Consider the following 25,972-nt stretch of genomic DNA (forward strand, 5'->3'; position numbering starts at 1 on the left):
GGGAGTGTACTACCACACTGATGCTCTGTGCGGGATCTGATAGTTGTGATTATATTCCCAGGTCAGCTTTACTTCTTTAGCTTCCCCTGCTCTTTTTCAGTCCCCTTGGGTTGAGAGAATAAGTTCTCTCCCAACAAGTTTGTTTCCCTATTGAATTGCCTGACATTATTTCCACTTTGCTTTTACGTCTACAAGAGTGCAAAGAGGAGTCACTCACGATTGTTTTTAAAAAGAACCTGTGTTCCTCCATGTGAGATCAATAGAAATTGCATCTCTACAATTTGATCCAAAATTATAGTTGCCAGGTTCAACTGACTCACTTTATCCATTAGACAGATAAATCTTAACACAATGACGCAAAACTCTGTACATTTCAAGAGAAACATTTCAGCTACTAGATTTGATTTTGGTGGAGGGGAACAGTTAAAGAAATCTGTTTAGGTATCTATTGGTAACAGGTTTGAGGAGAAAAGGAACATTCAAGTACAGAGGAGAGGTCAAGAAGTGACACCTTGGCATAGTTTTTGCATCCTGTCATTCAACCCAATTGTGAATGCCAGGCTCACCAAATTTGCTCATTGGTGCCATCTCAGGGGACAAACACTCATTGTGATTTTTGCCCACATATACCCCCCAGAGATGAAAAACAGGTGATAACACAGAGAACGCTGTAAGCGCAACAATGCTATCACTCTTTCTTTACCCCTACCACTAAACCATTAAGGTAAAATTGCATTCATTTTTGCACAGAAGAGTTAGTCAGGGCTAGGGTTAAGGTTAAGTTGTGCCGTTGAGTTGGTGTTGACTCCTGGTGACCACAGAACCATGTGGTTTTCTTTAGTAGAATACAGGAGGGGTTTGCCATTGCCTCCTCCTGCACAGTATGAAATGATGCCTTTTAGCACCTTCCTATATCACTGCTGCCTGATATAGGTGCTTCCCATAGTCTGGGAAACATACCAGCAGAGATTCAAACCAGCAACCTCTTACTCCCTGGGCAAGTTACTTCCCCGCTGCGCTATTAGGTAGCTAGGGTAACAATGCACAAACTGTTGTACGCTCTCCATGGAGTGATCTTTGGAGGACATTCCTGCCCATTTTCGTTTCCATTCCTCTAACATTGATTAAAATTTTATAGTATTTTAAAAACTTTTTAAAGCTTTTAAGAACACCATTGCACATTTGGCCACTGAAGGCCCGATGGTCAGGACCATAAAAGCATAAGAGCAATGCAATGCTCTCAGCTTTCAGTGCACACTCATTTCCCACCTCTAGGAGTACAGACCTTGTCAAAAATCAAAGTGAACATATTCATTCACACACACACACACACCCAGATGGTACTTTTAAACTGGAAGTCACAGACACTATGACATATCACTGTCAGATATACATTTGTCTATATGACAGCAGAATACATCAAGGAGCAGGACACATTGCCATCATTCTGAATAGGCTTCTTTACCAATCATATAGCCAGATTTGGCTACTTGATAAAACAGTTAAGCCTAATTAGAGTGGGGGTGGGAAAACATCATTCCCTCCCTGTCACAGTCATTTCTCCCAGAACTGCTGGAATACATGTGTATGTGAGCAGGTGGTGGGAAGTTTTTGTGAAACATATCCCCACAGTTTGTATCAGTCCTATTGCTTTCTGCTTTGGTGCCAGCCATTTGGTAAGTGAGGTACAAAGGCGGGGGGGGCATATACCAAGGGTTTAAAATGGCTGCTGCTAGACTCTTCTGAATCAGCAGTTAGCATGAAAATCCTGGCTCAGCAACATGAGAAAGATGTGAAGGAGTTAATTGGGGATCCCATAAGACAGACAAGAGAGATAACAATGGAATATCCAGCATAAGCAGCCAGTCTAAGGAAGTTGCAAAGTAAGGATCCTGATGCTACTCAGAAGGGAAGAGTTGAGAACATCTGGGCGTGCATATTTACCCAAGTGCCCGAACTGGTTCAGTAAGTGAACCAGAATTAGACTTGCTTGTTGAACCAGTTGAAAGCTCATAAATATTTGTCCTTGTCAGCTGAAACAACCTCTCTTACCAAGATGTTTAACAAATTATATACCCATAGGAAACTGGAGGATGCTATTGCATGCAATAAAATCATAAGCTTCTCTGAAAGTTTTAAACAAAATTCTGGATTTCAAGCATTTATCACTGCAGCTGAATATCAGAAATGTGCCAAATCTGATGAAGTATGCATCAATTGTTTTGATTTTTGATTTTAATATTTTTCATATCCCGTTCTTCCTCAGCCACATTGTGGCTGGGATGATGGGAGTTGTAGTCTAACATCTGAGAACCCAAGTTTTAAGAACTCTTCTTATGGAATTTTATTAGTAGGAATGAGATACTCCTCCAATCAGCAGACCACAGTGCGTACTTATTCTCCTTCTAGCAGATGGGGAGCCTTATAAAGAAGTGGCAAAAACCACAAGACAATCATGCAAGGAGGACAGAGAGACAAACACAGGAAAACTATTTGATGTCTGGTTGTTTTTCTCAATATGTTTAAGACTGGATTTTCCATTAGTCTCCATAGCCAAAGGTTGCCGTCCACCCCTACTGACCACAGACAAAACCTTGGCTGTATTTTAAGTTACTCCCTCTTTGTTCCACCTGGTGATGGCATGCATAATATGCTTCTTCCTTTATAACTTCACTAAAGCTCACCCGATCTTTTCAGTCTCCTTCTGGGAGTCTCCCATCTCAACTTCTTCAGTCTTCTGTCCGGTCTTCCTCACTCATAACTGTCACTCTATTAAGAGCATCACTTGCCAAGTCATTCGCTCTTTTGGTTCACTGAACAGGAAGTCCCTCCTCAAAATGGCTTGCCATCAAGAATAAGCTCCCCAGCTCACATACTGCACAAGCCAATGCAGGTGGCTTGAGCACCAACCATGTGTAAACACCTGCAATGAGGCTGCACCGCAGAGCAGCAGAGCTCCGTGCACACAGCTGAGTGACACAACACCCATTATTTCCCATATTGTTTTATAATGGAAATATTTGTATTATTGATGCAGTTGTGTCCTTGCATACACAACTGTGTGCACAAAGCCCTTACCACCAAGCGCTGCTGCCCTGCAGTGCAGTCCCACCCAGATGAGAGCTAGTCTGGTGGGAGCAAGCACGACTTATTCCCTTAGCTAAGCAAGGTCCACCCTGGTTGCATATGAATGGGAGACTAGAAGTGTGAGGACTGTAAGATATTCCCCTCAGGGGATGGAGCCGCTCTGAGAAGAGCAGAAGGTTTCAAGTTCCCTCCCTAGCATCTCCAAGATGGGCCTGAGACAGATTCCTGCCTGCAACCTTGGAAAAGCTGCTGCCAGTCTGAAGACAATACTGAGCTAGATAGACCAATGGTCTGACTCAGTATATGGCAGCTTCCTATGATCTACTGCACACATTTACACTTGCAGAGGGGTATGGGTGGTGCTCAAGCTGCCCGCATCTCTTTACCCAGTATGTCTTCAAAGTTATCCAGTTTTACCCCAGTCTGTATGACTTTGTTTCCTACTCCCTCCCCCACTCAACCTTTGCTCCTTCAACACTACCACCCTCAGATGGCTGCTCTCCTAAACAACTCTGCTCTTGACAGCCCTGCTCATGGAAGCCCTTACTCCTATCTGTCATTCCGCACATCTGACTTTTTCCTCAATTCCCTCCTCTCCCCGTTTAAATTTAGACTGCAAGCTCCTCAGGGCAGAGACAGGTGGTCTTAGCCTACTTCCCAGTGGCTTATGAGATCAGCCTGCATTCTGCATGTGTGTCCGTGTGTGTGTCCCCTCCATCAACTTCACAATGTCTGGGCCAATATGAACCAAATTGGGTACAGTTGAAGGGACACCTCAATGGCATAGTTTGTGATGATGTCATCCACCCCAATTCAAGATGGCAGACACATGAATGTTTGAGGCACAAGTGGGCTAACTTGTGAACTGTCTAACTGATTTGAACCAAATTTAGTCCAGTTGTAGGGATAGTGAAAGAAGAGCAGGCAGATTAGTTCTTACTAGAACAACTTGTTCCTTAATACAATTTCCCTGTACAACTGAAACAACCCTTTCCATCAGTAGATGCTACCCCTGCTAACTTGGAAAAGAGGCACCTTTTAATGTGGTGATTCTCTTTATTTAGCAAGGGGAGAGTAACTAGCCCCATCCACCCCCAGCACAGTACCTCCAGTGACTGTTGCTGGTGTCTATCTTGTGTTTCATTTTAGATTGTGAGCCCTTTGGGGACAGGGAGCCATCTTATTTATTTATTATTTCTCTGTGTAAACCGCCCTGAGCCATTTTTGGAAGGGCGGTATAGAAATTGAATAAATAAATAAATAAATAATAGAGAGCCTTCCTCTTCACACACCCTTAAAATAGCAGATAATTTTTTCAGCCAAATGCCATCTCAAGAGTGCAGATACTCAAGAATGATTTGTAAGTGTACAAAACTAGCTAGAGAAATGCATAACAGAAATACCAATGGCTATTAAAGATGATCTAGAGACACTTGCTAAAAATGTTTCACACAGATTTCCAGGACTCCTATACTTCTGCCCAGGATAATGATAAAAATTCCACCTGGTGTACACAAAATTACTTAAGCAAAAAGAAAGGAAGGAAGGAAGGAAGGAAGGAAGGAAGGAAGGAAGGAAGCAAAGGGGAACAGATACACAAACATACAGATAGAAAGGAATGGATCAGGTAGATTCAATCACGCATTTAAAACTTGGTTCATAAAGGAACAAGGTCCATTTCTTACAATTTGTGGCTTAGAGGGAGACCTATGGTACAGAAGCCCAGACATCTCTTACTTGTCTACATGGTATTGATCTAGAGTGAAGCAGCAGTCTATCTGCAGACTTTATTAAGTCTTGTACTACAATACAGCTTGCTACTTTATGGTGCCAGGGTGGTCCAAAACAAACCAGAAATGAAGAAGCTGACCTGCTATGCATTACAGAGACTTGGTAGGGGGAGGCTAGTAGTCCAGTCTGGTCCCAACAAGATACTCTGTGGTGGAGCAGGTGAGAGGATGTGGGCAAGGAGGTAGTGTGCCTGCAGTCTACAAGAACACGGTCTCCCTTACCAGCATCCCTGTTGGGGAATTGGCCCATATCGAATGTCTGTACCTAAGCCTAAGGAACAAGGATAGATAGGGACTACTGTTGATATACAGATCAACCCGTTGCTCAATGGAGTTCCTAACTGAGCTGAAGGACCTGGCTGCAGGATCAGCATTGGAGTCATCCAGATTGTTGGTGGGTGGGGGGCTTCAATGTTCACTATGGGACCAGGCTGTCAAGAACAGCTCAGGAGTTCATAGCAACTATGACAACTATGAGCCTATCCCAAATTGTCTCTGGACCGACGCATGTTGTTAGTCACAAGTTCGATTTAGTCTTTTCAGGGGTGGTGTTCCATGGGTGGGGGCGCCTGTTGTTTCCCCATGGTTGTGGACCATGATGATGCCAGGTTGGTCCAAAACAAACCAGAGATGAAGAAGCTGACCTGCTATGCATTACGGAGACTTGGTAGGGGAAGGCTAGTAGTCCGGTTTGGTCCCAACAAGATACTCTGTGGTGGAGCAGGTGAGAGTATGTGGACAAGGAGATCCTCTGGTTTACATAGGACTTGCAACCACTACATCTTCTGGTATGATGTAGTTTACATAGGACTTGCAACCACAAGTCATGTGGTTTACATAGGACTTGCAACCTATGTAAGTTGCATAGGTTCATCATCTGGTTTACATAGGACTTGCAACCACTACACACCTCTGTAGGGATAAAGGACCCATTAGGCTGGTCTGCCTGATGAAGTTATTGGATCCAATAGGATTCCAAGAAGCCTTGGAAGGGTTTCAAGTTGGGTCTTCCTATGATTCTGTTGATGCTCTGGTTCACACTCTGAATAACGAACTCACTAGCACAGTGGACACAACCATTCCTAAGCATCCTCTCCAACCTGCTTCAAAATAAGCCCCGTGGTATTCAGAAGAATTACAGGAGCTGAAGCAGTGAGGTAGATGACTAGAAAACAAATGGGGAAAGACTCAACTCAAATCCAACAGGTTACAACATAGAGCACTGAAGATCTATGCTTTGGCAATATGCGCAGCAAAGAAGCAATTCTTTTCTGCCGGCATTGCATCTGCAAGTTCACATCCAGCAGAGTTGTCTAGAGTTGTGAGGTGGCTAGTACGAGCCTCCTCCCCCTTGAATACAAATTAGGAACCACTGGTTACCCACTGTGATGCTTTTAATTATTTTTGTGTGTGGACAAAATCTCTCATATTTGGGCCAAACTGGATTCTACAAATAGGGCAGAATCCGTTATGGAGATATACAACAACTCCTCTTATGTGGTCAGACTTGATCACTTTCAGTTTGACTCCTGAGGATGTAGACAACCTGTTTCAGCCTGTGCGTCCTACCACCTGCTCTCTTAACCAACTTGGCTTATTTTATTTAATAATCAGATTATTGGAGAGAGTCTGGAAAACATCATAAATGCTTCTCTAAGGAGGCTATCATTAGATACTTGAAAAAGCCTACATTGAACCCCTCAGAGTTAGGCAACTATAGGCCCATCTCTAATCTCCCATGGTTGGCAATGTAATTGAAAGGGTGGCAGCTTCTCAGTTCCAGGCAGTCCTGGATAAAACTTATTATCTAGGCCCATTTCAACCTGGCTTTCAAGCAGGCTACGGGGTTGAGACCACTGTTCTCTCTAAGGCGTGTGCATGTGCAAGCGCTCCCAAGTTCTCTGATGTCCACTCAGTTAATTTTAGATCCCGCTCAGGTTGAACTAGGAAGGCCCCACTCTAAATGCATGATGTGTGCACACAGTACCTTGATACTGCCACCCAGAACAAAACTCATTCTGCACAGAGATAAAAAAAATTAGAGGGACCACTAGTTGAGACTGCCTTGGTCATCCTGATGGATGATCTCCAGTTAGGTATTGGCAGAGGGCTTTCAATACCATCAACCATGGTATCCTTCTGGGTCACCTGAGGGAGGTAGGATTTGGTGGCACTGTTTAACAGTGGTTCCATTCCTACCTCTCAGGTTGATTCCAGATGGGGTCACTTGGAAACTGATACGCTGCAAAGTAAGAGTTACTGTAGAGGGTTCCACAAGGCTCCATACTGTCTACAATGCTCTTTTACATCTACATGAAACAGCTGGAAGGGGATTGGGAGATTTGGTGCAGGGTGTTATCAATATGCTCATGACACCAAAATCTATGTCTCCTTTCAGCTTCAACAGGAAATGGCATAACTTCCCTAAATGACTGCCTGGAGGCAGTCATGGGCTGGATGAGGGATAACAAACTGAAGTTGAATCCAAATAAGACTGAGGGGCTGAGAAATGACTTGACTGGCAAGCCAGAGGTTGTCAGTTCGAATACCCACTGGTATGTTTCCCAGACTATGGGAAATACCTATATCAGGCAGCCGCAATACAGGAAGATGCTGAAAGGCATCCTCTCATACTGCACAGGAGATATCAATGCTAAAACCCTTCCTGTATTCTACCAAAGACATCCACAAGGCTCTGTGGTCATAGGAACATAGGAAGTGGCCATATACTGAATCAGACCATTGGTCTATCACGCTCAGTATTGTCTTCACAGACTGGCAGCGGCTCCTCCAAAGGTTGCAGGCAGCCCTATCTTGGAGATGCTGCCAGGGAAGGAACTAAGAACCTTCTGCTCTTCCCAGAGCGGCTCCATCCCCTGAGGGGAATATCTTACAGTACATAGCTTGGGAGTGCTCCTAGATGCAAAACTCTTTCGTTTCTCAGGTTGAGGCAGTGGTCAGGAGCACTTTTTGTCAGCTTCGGCTGATATATAAGCTGTGCCCATTTCTGGAAGTAAACAACCTTAAAAACAGTGGAGCATATGCCAGTAACCTCAAGGCTTGACTACTGTAATGCACTCCACATGGAGCTGCCTTTGTACATAGTCCAGAAAAAACTGATACAGAATGCAGCAACCAGGTTGGTCTCCAGGACAACATGAAGGGACCGTATAACACCAATTATTAAAGAATTGCATTGGCTACCGATACGTTTCCAAGCGAAATACAAAGTGCTGGTTATCACCGAGGGAGGGCAGGATGCCACTTTGTTTGAAGGAGGCAGTGGTTAGGGTTCCTTTCTTAAGAAGTCCACTCTGGATACCCTGGTGATGGATAGTTATAGGCCAGTCTACCAACCTCTCATGGTTGGGCAAGTTGACTAACTGGGTGGTGGCTGACCAGCTCCAAGAGGTCTTGGAGGAAACTGATTATCTAGACCCATTTCAAACTGGCTTTAGAGTAGGCTATGGGGTTGAGACAGCCTTGGTCGGCTTGATAGATGACCTTCATCAGGGAACAGACAGAGCAAGTGTGACTCTGCTGGTTCTTTTGGATCTCTCAGTGGCTTTTGATACCATCATATCCTTCTGGAGCACCTTAGGGATAGGAGACACTCTTAGGTTTCAGGTAGATATCAGATGGTGTTGCTTGGTGACAGTTGCTCTTCAAAATGGGAGCTGCTATGCCGAGTCCCTCAGGGCTCCATTCTGCTACTAGTGCTTTTTAACATCTACATGAAACTGCTGGGTGAGGTCATCAAGGGATTTGGTGCTGGGTGTTATCAATATGCTGATGACACCCAAATATATTTCTCCTTGTCATCAACATCAGGAACTGGTGTTAGCCCCTTAAATGCCTGCCTACAGGCAGTCATGGGCTAACTGAGGGAAAATAAACTGAAGCTGAATTTATTATTTATTACTTATTTCATTTATTCAATCTCTATACTGCCCTTCCAAGTATGGCTCAGGGTGGTTTACACAGAGAAATAATAAATAAATAAGATGGATCTATATTTTTTATTTATTATAAATCCATCTTATTTTTTTATTATTTCTCTAATTAATCACAATCAACACCAATGCAATATGAGGCAAGCCAGGCAATTTCAAAGTTGTAATTAATTAATGTTTTTCATTATCTCTCTCGCTCTCTCTATATATGTATTATTGATTTGTAAACAGGAGGGTAATGTGGCAAGGGTTATCTTACTAAATATATAGGTCAAACATGCTCAATCAGTTCACAATCTGTTTAGGGTATCAGGGAAATTTGCATAATAAAGTTTTGAGAAAACATTCATCCTGATTATTTATTATTTTATTTTTATTTATTTAGCACATTTTTATATCACCCTAACCCAAGGTCTCAGGGTGGTTCACAACAAACAAATACTAAAAACAATTTAAAACAAATAATAAACAATCAAAAGTTTAAGTTAAAAAGCTAAAAAGCTTGGGTAAAAAGATAAGTCTTTAGACCTCTTTTAAAAGCCACTAGAGATGGGGAGACTCTTATTCCCACGGGAAGTGTGTTCCAAAGTCTCGGGGCAACAACAGAGAAGGCCCATCCCTGGGTGGCCACCAAACGACATGAAGGTAGCCACAGACGAGCCTCCCCTGATTAACGTAGTGGACGATAGGGATCATGCAGAAGAAGATGCTCTCTTAAGTACCGTGGGCCTAAGCTGTTTAGGGCTTTATAGGTTATAACCAGCACTTTGTATTTTGCCTGGAAACCTATCGGCAGCCAGTGCAACTCCTGTAATATAGGAGTAATAGGGTCTCTTCGAGATGACCCAGAGACCAACCTGACTGCCGCATTTTGTACTAATTGTAGTTTTCGGACTACGTACAAAGGCAGCCCCACATAGAGCGCATTGCAGTAATCAAGTCTGGAGGTTACCAGCAAGTGTACTACTGTTTTGAGATCATGAACTTCAAGAAATGGACGCAGCTGGCGTATCAACCGAAGCTGATAGAAAGCGCCTCTGGCCACTGCCTCAACCTGGGAAACCAGGGAAAGGTGTGGATCCAGAAGCACTCCCAGACTGCGTACCTGTTCCTTCTGAGGAAGTGTGACACCATCTAGAACAGGTAGATCAATATCGCTTCCCGAGTGACGACTGCGCACAATGAGTACCTCCGTCTTGTCTGGATTCAATCTCAGTTTGTTATCCCTCATCCATCCCATTACTGCTTCCAAGCAGGCATTCAGGGAGGAGATGCCTTCTCCTGATGATGTTGACATGGAGAAATAGATTTGGATGTTATCAGCATACTGATAACACCCAGCACCAAATCTCCGGATGATCTCTCCCAATGGTTTCATGTAGATATTAAAAAGCATTGGAGATAGTATGGAGCCCTGTGGGACCCCATATAAAAGCTCAGATTTTGAAGAGCAGCAGTCTCCAATCGACACCATCTGGAATCTGCCAGAAAGGTAGGAGCGGAACCACTGCAAAGCAGTGCCTCCCACCCACAACACTCTCAGACGTTCCAGAAGGATACTATGGTCGATAGTATCGAAAGCCGCTGAGAAATCCAAAAGGACCAACAGAGTCACACTTCCTCTGTCCATTGCCAATTGGAGATCATCCATCAGGCCGACCAAGGCAGTCTCCACCCCATAGCCCGCCCGAAAACCAGTTTGAAATGGGTCTAGATAGTCAGTTTCCTCTAAGACCGCCTGGAGCTGGGAGGCCACCACCCTCTCAATCACCTTGCCCAACCATGGGAGGTTGGAGATAGGCTTGTAGCTATTAAACTCTGAGGGGTCCAAGGCAGGCTTCTTAAGAATAGGTCTAATAATTGCCTCCTTTAAACAAGGAGGCATCCTGCCCTCCCTCAGAGAGGTATTTATAATTGCCACCAGGCTCTCCACAACAACCCCCTTGCCAGATAGTATAAGCCACGTCGGGCAAGGATCAAGCAGACAGGTGGTAGGACGCACCGTTCTGAGCAGCTTGTCCACATCCTCAGGAGTCACAAACTGAAATTGATCCAGTCTAACCACACAAGAGGAGTTGCTGGATACCTCTGCATCTGATACCGTGATAACTGTGGAGTCTGAATCTAGATCTAGATCGACCCGAATACGAGAGACTTTGTCCACAAAAAACTCATTAAAAGCATCACAGCGGGCAACTGATGGTTCCAAATTTGGATTCAGGGGAGTAGGGGGCCCTACTAGCCCCCTCACAACCCTGAATAGCTCCGCGGAAGCAATACGGGCCTGTGGAAGCAATACGGGCAGAAAAGAAACACTTCTTTGCTGAACGTATAGCCAGAGCATAGATCTTTAAATGTGCTCTATATTGTAATCTGTCGGATTCGAGTCGAGTCTTCCTCCACTTGCGCTCCAGTCGTCTACCTTGCCGCTTCAGCTCCCGTAGATCTTCCGTATACCAAAGAGCCATTTTTGAAGCGGGTCGGAGAGGACGCTTAGGAGCGATCATGTCTACTGCCCTGGTGAGCTGATTATTCCAATTCTCCACCAGGGCATCAACCGGATCGCCAGCAGGGCCAACATTAAATCCTTCCAAGGCTTCTTGGAATCCTATTGGATCCAATAACCTTTTTGGACGGACCATTCTAATAGGTCCCTCACCCCTGCAGAGGTGGGACGCAACTGTGAGTTCGACCTTAACCAGATGGTGGTCCGTCCATGACAATGGGGAGATCACAGGAGTCCCCACCCACGGAACATCATCCTGATCAGAATGAAAGATCAAATCAAGAGTATGACCAGCAACATGTGTCGGTCCAGAGACCACTTGGGATAGGCCCATAGTTGTCATGGCTGCTATGAACTCCTGAGCTGCACCAGACAACCAGTCCCAAAATGGATATTGAAGTCCCCCAGCACCATAAGCCTGGGGGACTCCAACACCAAACCCGAGACCAAGTCCACGAGCTCAGTTAGGGACTCTGTTGGGCAGCGGGGTGATCGGTACACCAACAGAAGTCCCAATCTATCCCTGGTCCCCAAACGTACGTACACACATTCAATATGATCAGACACTCTGATAGGGATCCTGGTAAGGGAGATATTATCCTTAAAGAACACAGCTACTCCACCTCCCCGCCCACACTCCCTTACCTGCTCCTCTACAGAGTACCCTGGAGGGAGAAGCTGGGCCCAAACTGGGCCCCCAGCCTCCCCTAAAAAAGTCTCTGTGATACACACCAGGTCAGCCCCTTCACCCCTGATCAAGTCATGGACTACTTCAGATTTGTTTGACTGACCTGGCGTTACAAAGGAACAAGGCAAGGTTCTGCGGGTTGTTGGCACTACTCCCCAAGGTCAAAGAGCTGGCAAGGCAGCCAGAAGGGGAAACAGCTATTACGTTTCTGATTTCCCTTCCCCTGCAACAGCGTGCTGACCTACCAACGTAACTTCTTCTATTCCCCACCACTACTAGGATTACCGCACCGAGACCAATGGACACGCTCTCCGATCTCCCCATCTCCAGACAGGCTCCAAAATATTCAAAACAAATCTTACCCAAGACTTATCTCAGCCGCTGCCCCCCACCCCCACCCAAACAATACTGAAGCTGGGGGGATGGCCCTCGCTGCTCCCCAAACTGGCTCCCCAAAGTGGCGACCCCCTTCGGTGACAGCCCCGTCGGTGGTGGCCCCGCCGCCACTGGCAGTCTCTTAAGTAGCCCAGGGGCGGGCAGATGGAAGCCCAGGACCCCAGTCCTGCCAACACTCAGCTGTAACAAAGCTGGCAGGCAGAAGTCCTGATGAGAAAAGATTCAAAGTTTTCAAGAAAACCCATGTGTTGTCTGATGCAAACTGGAGCCTTTGGGAAAGATCTTGGCAACACTTCCAAGGAGCAGGTAATATTAGCCTTGTTTATAACTCGGTCATATGGAACATAGGAAGCTGCCATATACCAAGTCAGACCATAGGTCCATCTAGCTCAGTATTGTCTACACAGACTGGCAGCGGCTTCTCCAAGGTTGCAGGCAGGAGTCTCTCTCAGCTCTATCTTGGAGATGCCTGGGAGGGAACCTGGAACCTTCTGCTTTTCTCAGAGAAGCTCTAAGGGGAATATTTTATAGTGCTCACACATCAAGTCTTCCATTCATATGCAACCAGGGCGGACCCTGCTTAGCTAAGGGGACAAGTCATGCTTGCTATCACTAGACCAGCTCTCCTCTCTTAGAAGCAGTCTTATCCCATATCAAATCCCTGGGTTGTCTTTTTATTACGCACATCAGGCTCAGCACGGCTTACATTTAATTGGCAGCAGCTCTCCAAGATTTCAGGCAAGAGTCTTTCCCAGGCCGAATCTGAAGTAGCTGGGAATCAAATCCAGGGCCTCCTACATGCAAAGCATGTGCTTTACCACTGAGCCATGGGATCTCCATCCCCCTACCCATTGGACTGCTGAAGACAGACTTCTTTTGATGCCTAAACGACACACAAACTTTTGTATCTCACTTCAGAGCCTCAAGCACAAGACAGGAAAAACACAACAGCTCATTTTTTCCCTTTCATGTGAATATATATTTTTACAAAATCTATATTACAGACATCAATGTTGTTCTTCGGGGCAGGAGAACTGAGTACCAGATGAAATTGTACTGGGAAGGGTAAAGGAAAAGCACTCTTATCATGTCACCTTGCCAAATATATTAAGACTTTCAGAAATGCTGATTTTTTTTTAAAAAAAAATTTAAAATGTTTTCTGGATGACCAAGACACACACACCATGGTTTTAAAGACAAGAATATAGGAATATAAAAATCTGCCTTATACCAAGTCAGACCATTGGTCCATCCTATGCCCCCCAGCTGTTTTTGGACTACAACTCCCATAATCCCCAGCCACAGTGGCCAATAGCTAGGGATTATGGGAATTGTAGGCCAACATCTGCAGTAGGGAGGAAGTTGAGCCCACTGGCAGCAGCTCTCCAAAGTTTCAGGCAGGAGTCTTTCCTAGCCCTACCTGAAGACCACAGGGATTGAGTTTGGGACCTTCTTCATGCAAAGCAGGTGCTCCACCACGAAGCTATGGCCCCATCCTCAAGTATCTACAGCTACGGCACTGAAATATTAAGAATGTTGAAAGCCAATAAGTACCAGCTAGGCTTCAATTAGGACTGTATGCAGTGAGTGCCACCATCACCATCTCTGCCTTCTGCAAACAATTCAGTGATTTGCAGCAATGCATACACACCCGCCCCCATCCAGAGGAAAAGATATGAGGCAGGCTTCTAAAATCTAGAACATAGTTTCTTGATTTTAGCCAAACTTAAAAGCTCGCTGCTAAAATTGCTGGTCTTTGGAGCAGCAAGAAGGGCAGCCTTCTTCATTATGACACTAAAAGAATATGTTGCAAGAGTATGTTCCAGGTGTCCCCTGCATTCTGTGATTAGGTGATTTCTCTGGCATGGCACTGGTTGTGGAACAACCTCCCCATGAATGCTCCTTCAGCAGCCCCTCAGCTTTTAAAAAGCTAAAGTGTGGAGAGAGTGAGTAGAGGAATTTTTCTCTATCTTTCACAATTCTACATCCAGGGGTCATCCCATGAAACTGTTTGCCTGAAAACTGAGGACTGCCAATCAATCAATCAACTTCATTACAGTCAAAGACCAGCATAGGTAATAGTACAGCAGAACAGAGAATAGAACCATATTGAAAGTTGCTACATATATGCATACAACTATCAATTAGTATTAAAATGTCTAAAAAGTATAAAATAAGCTATAAAATATACTAAAGGGTAAAAGATAAATAGCTAAAAAATAAGACAGCTAATTGATAAGTAATAAAACTGGTAAGATAACTAACTAATATAAGCAATATGTAAAAATTGGTCTATAAAACAATACAACTCTAATAGGATGAGTAGTAAAATGTTAAAAGTTAATTGCATCTAAGAAAATAGAATTATATAAAGAGATATATTAGGCTATCCAGTAGTTAAAATCAGATTATGGGTTAGCATAGTCCGACGGATCTTGCACACTGCTGCACAGAACCTAGCAACATTGTTTGTGAAGGTTCACTTTTCGTCTGAGAGCAGCATCTTAGTGTAGTGAGGACTGACAAAAGCAAGTACGTTTTCAACACAGTGCAAAATAACGTTTTAAAATTTTAAATTGTTGTAATGCTTTAACTTTTACTGTATCGTTTATTTTGTTTTAACTAATATTTTAATTTTTGTTGTCATTTTATTTTAACTGATGTTTTAACTTTTTCTGTTTGTTTTGTTGTAAACCACCCAGAGACACGAGTTTTGGGCAGTATAAAAATATGTTAAATAAATAATCAACCAGTCAGTCAGTCTATGGAATTCTCTGCCACACGATATGGCAATCACCACCACCTTGGATGGCTTTAGAATGGGATTAGACAAATTCATGAAGGACAGGTCGATCAGTGGCTGTCTTGATGGCTGCAAGTTCCCTCCAAGGTCAGGTAGGAAGCCTCTGAATACCAGATGCAGGGGAGCAACAGCAGGAGATAGGGCACATCCTCACCTCTTGCCTGTGGGCTTCCCAAAGGCATCTGGTGGGCCACTATGTGAAACAGGATGCTGGAATGGACAGGCCTTGGGCCTCATCCAGCAGGGCTGTTCTTGTGCTGACTGCAAGCCCTTTTAGAACAGAGAACTATCTTATTTATTTTGCTACTAAGCTGCCTTCAGAACTTTTGTAGTATATAAATGTTTATAGTAGTAGTAGTAGTACAACTGCAGGTGGCCTTTGCCATGTGATGTGCATGGTTTATTTTTTGTATTGTCACAAGACTGCTTTCATACTGAACTTCATTTGACTTTACATTGTAAACCACCCCGCCAATCCAGAGGTGGAAAGACAGGATACAATGTTTTCAGTTATGGGCAACTAGGCTTGCTTTTTTTTTTTTTAATTGTTCCTGTGTTGCCAAATCCAGGTTGAATTCCACCACCATCCCCCTCCACACATTACTGAACTATCAGGCCCATGACATGCTGCTCTTCAAGGCATCCCAGTGCTGAAGGAAAGTTATGCAAGACCTTCCTTCCATAAGAGTGTGCTTAAGACTGCAGCCTTCATCTCAGTGCGCTCTGCACTCTGCCTCCTGGGGAGTCAGCGTGCTAGAGAAACTTGCATCGATGAAGACAAGAAGGACCACCTGGGCACTTTCCAGATTCCACAATGCAACAGGGGTAAAATGCTTCAGCTTGGCAAGATCGTACTGAAAACGATCCCCAGAATCTCAAACTCCTACAATGGGAAAATACAGCTATTTTTTGCAACAGTCTTGCAACGTTGTAGCACTATAACACAAAGGTTAAATCTAGAACATAGGAAGCTGCCATATACTGAGTCAGACCATTGGTCTATCTAGCTCAGTATTGTCTACACAGACTGGTAGCAGCTTCTCCAAGGTTGTGGGCAGGAATCTCTCTCAGCCCTATCTTGGAGATGCCAGGGAGGAAGCTTGAGACCTTCTGCTCTTCCTAGAGTGGCTCCATCCCCTGAGGGGAAGATCTTCCAATGCTCACATTCTAGTCTCCCATTCACATGCAACCAGGGTGGACCCTGCTTAGCTAAGGGGTCAAGCCATGCTTGCTACCACAAGACCAGTTCTCTTCTCTAAGACCAGCTCTCCAGAAGAAGGCATCGGAAATGTGAACGGCACCTTACTGTCAGTGCAGGGACTGCGATGTCACAACACAGGAAGTACGGAAGCACACTTTGCAGATCCGTAGTGACATTGTTGTAGGGTTTAATCTGGAAAGAGCCCTGAAAGACAGGGAGGAATTTGTGTGGCAACTGTTCATGTGAACGCTTCTGCATACCATAACAAGTGGCAAGATCCCACCATCATCACTGTTCACTTACTCTAGGACTAGGGAGACCCGAGTTCAAATCCCCATTCAGCCACAAAACTCACTAGGTGACTTGGACACTCACTTTTCTCTCGTCTAACCTACCTCACAGGGTTGTTGTGCAGATAAGAATAACGATGTACACCGCTCTGGGCTATAAATACATGTCCAGGTATTCCCTGCATTTCCGGTGGGAGTCTTCACACGAGAACAGCCCCCCTAGCCAAAATTAAATGAACCCACAACACTTCTTGAGGCCAGGGGGGGCCTCACTTCTCCACCCCCACCCTCAATTCCTCTTCTGCTCCGTCTGAATCAATTCACTCACGAGATTGTTATTGCCAAATATCCTGATATTTTTCAGAGCCACCATCCTGACCGCCTCACCCCTTGAGATGTTTAAAGCAAAGAAACCGCCACTTGCTTCTAACATTAAACTCTCAGCCACGCAAATCACTGCTAGGCACGGGCGCCTCTTTAAATCCGCGTGCATTTTTAAAAGGAGCAGCTCTCTAGGCAAGGGATACATGCAGCCAACGTTCCTCTAGCAAAACCAACACTCCTTCAAGCAACAACCTTAAACGGGGGATTTTGCAAGAATGCTCAAGTCGCTCGCCCAGCGCTCCCCCGATTGTTTCAAGCCTGCTGCTGCACAAAGTGCAAATGCCATTGCCGACGCTTCTGCCAGTGCCACAGGACTTGCCGGGCAGAGGCTGGAATCATTGACCCAAACCTGCGACTCTCTCCCCACTTTCCCGAAGGATGGTTTATTCGACTCCTTGGATACGGTAAACTCAATGGGACAAACCATGTCCCGCGGGGGGGGAGATAAAGACATAAGAAATCCCCATCCCCAGCATTAGTCTCATAACCCAACAGAGCCACTCTTCTGCCGCTCAACCCCCAGCTTCAGTCCGCGTCTATTCAGACATCCCTCTGCACATCCCTTCCAGAGAACGGTACCTAATTCTTCTCTTGCCGCCGTCTCCATCTCTCTCTCTATGGTTCCCTCCGCTCGCCCTTCCGCCAATGTCGAGCCAGGGCACTGCATGTGGCAACTGCGCATGCGTCATCGGGCCGGCCCCGTCAGCGCTCCTATGCTCCTGGCCGAGCGTACCATAGAGAGCAAGTCAGGATGCTAGACGGGACACAGGAATGCCCATTGTTCTGTGTGGGGGTGAACCCGTTGAAGCGAGTCGTTTGCCTTAAAGCTGTGCCCGATCAGGGCCCGAGATGTGACAAAATGAAGATAATATTCCCTAGAGTGGCCAATAAGGGGAGTGAACTGGGAATAAAGACAGTGCAATGCAACCCTTTAAACAGGTTTAGGATTACAGGCAGAGTCTGGAGGCTGAAAGACAGCAGAAGTCTAGAAACATCTTGTGGGGTGCAGTAGGGTATATGAAGCGGCTGTGTGCCGTCAGACCCGTGATCCATCGAAATCAGTCCTGTCTGCACTGCCTGGCAGCAAGTATTTCAGACATGGGCCTTTTCCCCTGGAGATGCCAGGAGTTGAATCTGAGGAGAGCTGGTCTTTTGGTAGCAACAAGCATGAGTTGTCCTCTTTGCTAAGCAGGGTCTGCCCTGGTTTGCATTTGAATGGGAGACTATATGTGAGCACAGTCAGATTGCATGCACCATCTCTTGGGGGATGGGGCTGCTCTGGGATGAGCACCTGCATATTTGCATGCAGAAGGTTCCAAATTCCTTCCCTGGCATCTCTTAAGATGGGGCTGAGAGATATTCCTGCCGGCAATCTTGGAGAAGCTGCTGCCAGTCTGTGTAGACAATACTAAGCTAGATGGACCAGTAGTCTGAGGAGAGCTGGTCTTGTGGTAGCAAGCATGATTTGTTCCCTTAGCTAAGCAGGGTCCCCCCTGGTTGCATATGAATGGGAGACTAGAAGTGTGAGCACTGTGAGATCTTCCCCTCAGGGGATGGAGCCACTCTGGGAAGAGCAGAAGGTTCCAAGTTCCCTCCCTGGCTTCTCCAAGATAGGGCTGAGAGAGATTCCTGCCTGCAACCTTGGAGAAGCTGCTGCCAGTCTGTGAAGACAATACTGAGCTAGATAGACCAATGGTCTGACTCAGTATATGGCAGCTTCCTAGGTTCCTATGACTCAGTATAAAGCAGCTTCCCATGCCCATCTGCATGCAAAGCATGTGCTTTACCACTTAGCTACAGCCTACCCTGTATATTCACTGGTGCTTTATTTGTAAGAAAATAAAATCTTACAGACACCCTACGCCCAGATGTTCACCTAAGTAATTTTGGAACCTGGACCTAAAGGCCTTTGGAGGCCCCCCACTCCCAAAATGCAAATTAAGTATCATCATTCTCGGCCAGGCGACCACACCACCCGGGACAGACTAAAGAGGATTTGGGGGGCCCCAGGGGCTGTGGAGGCGCTGGACTTCGGCCCTGAAGTCCAGGGGTCTCTTCCTAAGCCTCTGCCTTCAGGTAGTTATTCCAAAGGAAACCAAAACCTGGGTTGTTTCTGTCCCTAGAATTTCTCATCACTCAGGAAAACAAGGATCTTGCAACAGTATGAACTGGGTTTTGGTTACACAATAATTCTCTGTGATACAGGGCCAGATTAAGCTAGTGTGGGGCCTGTAGCATATGTTATGAAGGTGCCCCAAATTAAAAAAAATGCACATAAATATTGAAACAAATTATTTACTTGCCATAGTAAAGTAATTCAATTTTTTCATTTGCCTAGTGCCCCCCCCCCACCAACCACCCCATGCCTCCACTCAGCTGAGCCAGCCAGTCACCAAACTTTGCAAAACACCACACACACACAAACACACACTTTTGTGACTCCTGACCATGGGTTCTCCTTTGGAGTTATTTTCACAAAGGGGGTGGGGAACAAAACTCTGAATGTTTAAATTAAAAGGTTCTCAGGAATTCTGTACTTTGAGAAATCTGAACCTATTAGCAATTTTGGCACACAACAGTTGATGTTTGATTCCAATGTGTGCAGAACATATTGGATCCCAGCAGCCATCACATTAAAAGGGCCATTTGACAATTTTAAGAATATATGTTTAACCTCTTGTGCAAGCCTGACAGGAAAGCAGATGCATATTTAAAATAGTTGATGCATTGCAAATGAATGTGATTATGGTGAGGTGCATTAGCAACTTCCATGAAAACAGAAGTATCCAAAAGACAATCTTTTGGCAGGAGGCACAGCCTCTTTCAATCTAAATTACACTAACATGCTTAATATTAAAAGGAGGAAATGCACAAATCATTCAGTGCAACCCTAAGCATGTTTACTCAGAAGTTAGTCCCACTGAACTCAATGAGCCTTACTCTCTAGTAAGTGTGTTTAGGTTTGCAGCCTCCATTTATCTTTGGAGAATTTCAACAGGCATCCCAATGTAAAGCTAATGAAGTTGGCAACGCAGCAGTAGTTATTTCAGTTCTAGAGGAGAGGAAAGGAGCTCACCTTAAATTTGGCAGTTCCTTGAAAAGCAATGATCACAAATTCCCTCCCAACAGCACTACATACTAAAGGAGGATATAAGTGACTTTACCCAACAAGACCATAATATAATCTCCCACCAAGCTCCCCTCAATTGATCCACTAGACTTTGAGACTCCTCTTGCCGTGCATCTGAGCTACATCTGGCTTTCTTTTTCCTTTTAAAGGTACACATTCTCATTGTTTATCTTTACCCTCTCCCAGTCAGTCGGAAAACGCTGGCAACATTCAACTAGCATCTTCTTTAGCTTCCTTTCTTCCGCCCGGCATTAATAGTTGGTTGTTTTTTTAATCTAAACTGCTTTTATTTCTTTTACTCTCTCTGTGTATGTTTTTAAAAACTTTTACACTTTAAACAAATAAGGACCAACTCCCTGGCGATTAAGTTATCTTTGAGACCCCTTTGCAAGCTATCTGTTCCTATTGTTGTTCTTACTACTCCCTCCCATGCTGCTTAACATAATAGATAACCCAATCAACACCATGGTGCCAGGAAGACCTTGCTTAGATGAAAATGGGCAGCAGCCGGCAATGAGGAGAGTCAGCAGAGAGCACCAAACAGAGAGCAGAAAGAAGGGGCAGACGTTCAAGCCAGGCATGTGGGGCCCTAGAAAACGCGGGGCCTGTAGCAAATGCTACATATGCTACTATGTTAATCCAGCCCTGCTGTCATATCAAACTCTTAATCAGAGGGAGTGTGTCAGGAATTCCAAGAATTTCTTCTCAGTGACTGTTAGCATAAACTTTGGAGGAGAAAATAAGTTGTGTCGCATTCTCTGCAAAAGCACCCAAAGCAATTTGCAACAAAAGAACCAGAACCACCAGAACACAAACACAAACCCACACATCATGGCAGAGGCAAGGGCTGAAGACCCCAAACCTGCTGTGGGCTCCTGCAGCTCCAATGATATGCTTAAGATATAGGTTAGCCTTTATTTGGCTCTGAGTTCTAAATTACTTCAGTTTTTAAAAATCCCCTTCTAAAATCTCTGCAATAGTAGCATGGAAAGCACAAATTTCAGGAGATTCTTGCCAACACATATGTTTAGGGTTCCTAATTAATCATCATCAAAATTAGAACTCTGTCATCCGTACAAGGAGATAAGAGTATTCTCAAACATACTCAGAGAGCTATTTGCACAGGAAATCCTTGCAGCAAATGCTTATGTACTGTTTTTATTGATCTCTCATCATATTTGGGGAATGGTGTAAAACACAAATGGGCTGGAGGACCAAACTCTCCATCCAGATGCCCAGTGGCTACACCCATAATTTCTGAAGCACATAACAATTTTGATAGTACAATCATCATCTAAATCAGGCCTGCTCAATTTAGCCCCCCCCCCCAGCTGTTTTTGGACAACTCCCATAATTCCCAGCCACAGTGGCCAATAGCCAGGGATTATGGGAATTGTAGGCCAAAATCTGCAGAAGGGCTGAAGCTGAGCAGCCCTGATCAGTGTTCCCTCTAACAGGGATTCCCAGATGTTGTTGACTACAACTCCCAGAATCCTTCACTGGGGATGCTTGGAGTTGTAGCCAACAACATCTGGGAATCCCTGTTAGAGGGAACCGTGGCCCTGATCTAAATATACCCCTCACCAGTCCAAGGGTCTACCTTGCACATCTTGCCTGCCAAAGTTCTTTCACCAATACTACTTGTGACACCACCACCCCCATTACCCAGTCTTCCACACCCCTACGGCTTCTAGCTCCCCAGTGTCCAAACTCCCTTTTCATGAACCACTGCTTGTCCTCCAAAATCTTCACATGCCAGGACAGGTGTTCCCAACCTTGCAAGTCAAAGGCCCATGTTCTCCAAGGCCCAAAGCTTACAAACAGACAAGGCTCACAAAACTATGCCTGGATGGTACCACTGCAATCTACAAAGACATGCCTACACAGAGAAGACCAGCATGTCAGGAAAGAGTCTAGGCTAGAACCCATCTTCCCCAACCTTTAGTTTTCTACATGCAGGGAATGCAATTTCCAGCCTGCAGCCCAAAGTAGTATAGGACCCAGAAACAGGTTTGCAACCTCATCTGCCATTTGTGAGATGTACAGTAAAGTCACATTTCACAGGGATCAAAGCCTATTTCTTTCCATGCCACAACTTCCCAGCAGATTCCACATCCTCCAAACTAGTGGCAACCCAAGGTATTGCAGCACCTGAGAAGAGATGTCAAATGCTGCCACCTCACATCCCCGCTGGGGGCCAGCCCCTCGAAAAGCCAATGCTTGCAAGCTTTGAAAGTGGTGTTGTAGGTGGGAAGGTTGTCAGCAGCCTCCTCTTCTCTCTTTGTGTTTTCTGCAAGGAGTGTGAAAAGGGGCATCGCTTGCAAAGTCAGATGAGTTTTGAAGCACAGCTGCAATGGTGGGGGGGGGACATCTTGCTGCCCAGCTGATGCCCCAGTAATTTGCCACCTGAGGCAACCGACTCACTTCGCCTCATTAAGGAACAGGGTGAAATGTTTTGGGGGTAGGAGAGCTAGTCTTGTGGTAGCAAGCATGAATGTGGCCCCTTTGCTAAGCAGGGTCTGCCCTGGTTGCATTTGAATGGGAGACTACATGTGAGCACTGTAAGATATTCCCCTTAGGGGATGGAGCTGCTCTGGGAAGGTTCCAAGTTCCTTCCCTGGCATCTCCACGATAGGGCTGAGAAAGACTCCTACCTGCAGCCTTGGAGAGGGCACTTCCAGTCTGCATAGACAATACTGAGCTAGATGGACAAATGATCTGACTCGGTATAAGGCAGCTTTTTATATTGACTGCTCCAACCACCCAGATACCAATGCTATATACCAGGAGTTCTCAACCTGAGATACCCCAGATATTGCTGAACTACAACTCCCATCACCCCCAGCTACAATTTGAGACTGGGAATGATGGGAGTTGTAGTTCAGCAACATCTGGAGTACCACCAGTTGGAAAGCCCTGGTACATATGATGTGGGAGGAAAAGGCTAATGTTGAGATATGGGAAAACAGCCATTGTGAAAAAGACCTTCACTGTCCACCTCAGTGGTTGAGGGCGAGCATGGAATATGTGCCATAGGAGATTATATATACACACCTGGGCCATAAAATGGAGATATATCTTTATAAGACCTAAACACAGACACACCTGCTATGCCTTGTTTCTATAATTACCAAGTTGATCATCATTTTGTTACAGAAATTCCATTTTTTTGTAGTTGCCATTATTTATATTGCCAGTTCTATCATAGATTTTTCTCATTGCCAGCTTATCTTTTGTTAAAGGCTCCAAGTTCTCTCTTAAAAAGAAAAGCAGAGTCCAAAACTGAATAAAAAGAGACCACAAAGAACACTAAGGCTTGATGTTGACAGCCCTGGTTTAAGGTGCCACAAAGAAGCAGAATCTTAATAAAGGACTGCTACAAATAAAATTTTCCATAGGCACCCAGAATAATAGGATTACAGCCTCCCCAGAGCAAACAAGGAGGAAAGAGAGATTGTTGACATTGTATCTGCTCCTTAAATAAAGTCCCTTACTGCTAAACTACACAAGCATGTAAGAGTGCACTAACAAGTGGTTGTACCTCCTTTTTGGCAAATATCTGCAGAGGCAAAGGAGGAGCCTGGTCAAGAATGGGGAGAATCACTCCCTCTTCATACTTAGTTTTCCCTACCAAGAATATACACCCTGCACCAGCAGCAATGTACTCCAACTCCTTCAGTGCTACACACACAAGTCATTATAATTAACTCTAGACAGACCAGCACTAGTACATTTCTATCTTGCCTAGAATCCGTTTTGCATAAATACAGACACTTGAGTTTCTACTCACCTGTCTTTACCCGTTCAAGAACTCAAACAAAACACAGTAGGTTAGCTACAATGAGTGTAGGCACCCAAGGAATCTTTGAGCAGCTTCAGCACAGGATGATGGAAACAAATATATCAAAAAAAAAAATTTAAAACCCACTTATGTTGTTGAATTACCTTCAGATAAAGCTGCAATAGAATACATAGTAGCTTGAAAAGCAAAAAGATAATGCACACTATCAAAACCAGAAAATAGACCATCTTTTGTAGAATAACGGCCTTAGAGCATCCAGAACTGAATGGCTTCCACCTTACTTATATCTGACTTGCAAGGAACTCTGGGAAATCCAGTCCCAGCCCTGCCAAAAAAGTAGCCATCTTGAGAAGACAGCTGGTCTACTACACCCAGAATTTTAAAAAAGGAAGGTTGTTGGATATCTGGTTAGGAGAAAAAACTAACACTAATTTTTTTTTCAAGAGTGCTTAATATTTGAATAATCCCTTAAAAAATATCAAATGTTGCCTATTTATAAGTATGTTTGGGAATATTTGTATTAATTTTAAACTACTTAATCTGTTTTTATTTTATGGGATTGTGTTTTTTTTAATCTTGTGAAATTTTAACTGTACTTATTCTGTTTTATATTTGTTGTGTTTATACTGGTTTTGTTTCTGCACACTGCCTAGAAATGCACATATCAGGTGGCAGAAAAGTTTGATAAAGAAATCGCTACGGCTGCCTCCTCAAGCACAGCTACAGGAGCCTCCAGATTACTCACATTCCATTGTTCCTCCCCCAAATTCATCCAGCAAGAGAAAAAGAAAAGAGCTGCTGCAGGGTTGGTAAAACAGGCACTAATGCTGCCAGGTTCAGGCACCTCAACCAGCAGCCCAGGACACAGCAGGTGGATGGAAACCTGGTTGCTCAAATGATGGGAACAGCCAGGGGTGCAGACAGAGGAACAGCTGGAGCAACTTTTCGGGGGGGGGGGGAGAAAGTAGAAATGTTAATGGAGTGGGAAAACAGGCGTCTTGCTCCACACCCTCGCTTACCATAAATACCAAGTACTCTGGTAGGGAGGGAGAAGGGGAAGGAGTTGAAATGTGGATGACCGCAGCAGGCTCCTTTAAAAGCACAGAGGAAGAAATTGCAGTCGTTGTAGTCATAGTGGTTGTACTAGGTGGTGAATCCGCAACATGCACTGAATGACAACCTCATCTTCCATATTGAAAACACATAATTTCTTTGAATTATACTTTTCTTTGAATACTGCTCACATGATCATCACCTTTATTTCATTATTAGTGAAGATAACTGGTTTGATCTCAGCCATAGGCTCTTCCCATTAGCTGAAAATAAGGGACAGACCATTTGGGGCTGAAATAAAAGACGTCCCTGCTAATAAGGGACTGTTGGTAACCCTGGCATTGCTGCTGCTTCTCACTGGGGCCCCAAACCTCCTCCCATTGCCCTCAGCCTTATAGAAACTACACTTGGGGGGGAAATGTGGATTATTAGGCTTTGTAGGGAGGAGTTCAGTAAGATGAGGGGGGGACTCATCAAATGCTTGGAGTGGGGGATCTTCACCCCTAGAGACACCACACTACTCTGTTCTGTACCAGTAGTACCCATCATCTTGAAAGGAGTCAGTTCCTTAGAACATAAGAACATAAGAACAGCCCTACTGGATCAGGCCCAAGGCTCATCCAGTCCATCATCCTGTTTCACACAGTGGCCCACCAGATGCCACTGGAAGCCACAGGCAAGAGTTGAGGGCATGCCCTTTCTCCTGCTGTAACTCCCCCGCAACTGGTACTCAAAGGCATCCTGCATTTGAGGCTGGAAGTGGCCTTTAGCCCTCCGACTAGTAGCCGATGAGAGACCTCTCCTGCATGAATTTATCCAAACCCCTCTTAAAGCCATCCAGGTTGTCAGCTGTCACCACATCTTGTCGCAGAGAATTCCACAAGCTATT

General features: G+C 44.9%; 1 protein-coding gene across 13 annotated transcripts in view; it reads right to left on the bottom strand.

Annotated features, from left to right (window-relative positions):
* The window catches only part of SLC36A4 (solute carrier family 36 member 4), a 183,861-nt gene extending 158,898 nt beyond the window's left edge, over window positions 1-24,963 (bottom strand). For 9 of the 13 annotated variants that reach the window (XR_008319964.1, XR_008319963.1, XM_053311399.1 and 6 more), the window contains exon 1: window positions 17,678-17,771. Coding sequence is in view for 9 of the 13 variants with exons in the window: in XM_053311399.1 (XP_053167374.1) it covers window positions 17,678-17,765 (88 nt within the window). In the remaining 4 variants the exon portion in view is untranslated. Of the gene's footprint in view, window positions 1-16,819; window positions 17,425-17,677; window positions 17,772-24,018; window positions 24,324-24,775 lie in introns of those variants that run through there. The other 4 variants (XM_053311400.1, XM_053311398.1, XM_053311401.1 and 1 more) reach the window with 4 other exon arrangements.
* Between the last annotated feature and the right edge of the window lie 1,009 nt (window positions 24,964-25,972).

This window comes from Hemicordylus capensis, chromosome 3, assembly GCF_027244095.1.
Source record: "Hemicordylus capensis ecotype Gifberg chromosome 3, rHemCap1.1.pri, whole genome shotgun sequence".
NCBI lineage: Eukaryota > Metazoa > Chordata > Lepidosauria > Squamata > Cordylidae > Hemicordylus > Hemicordylus capensis.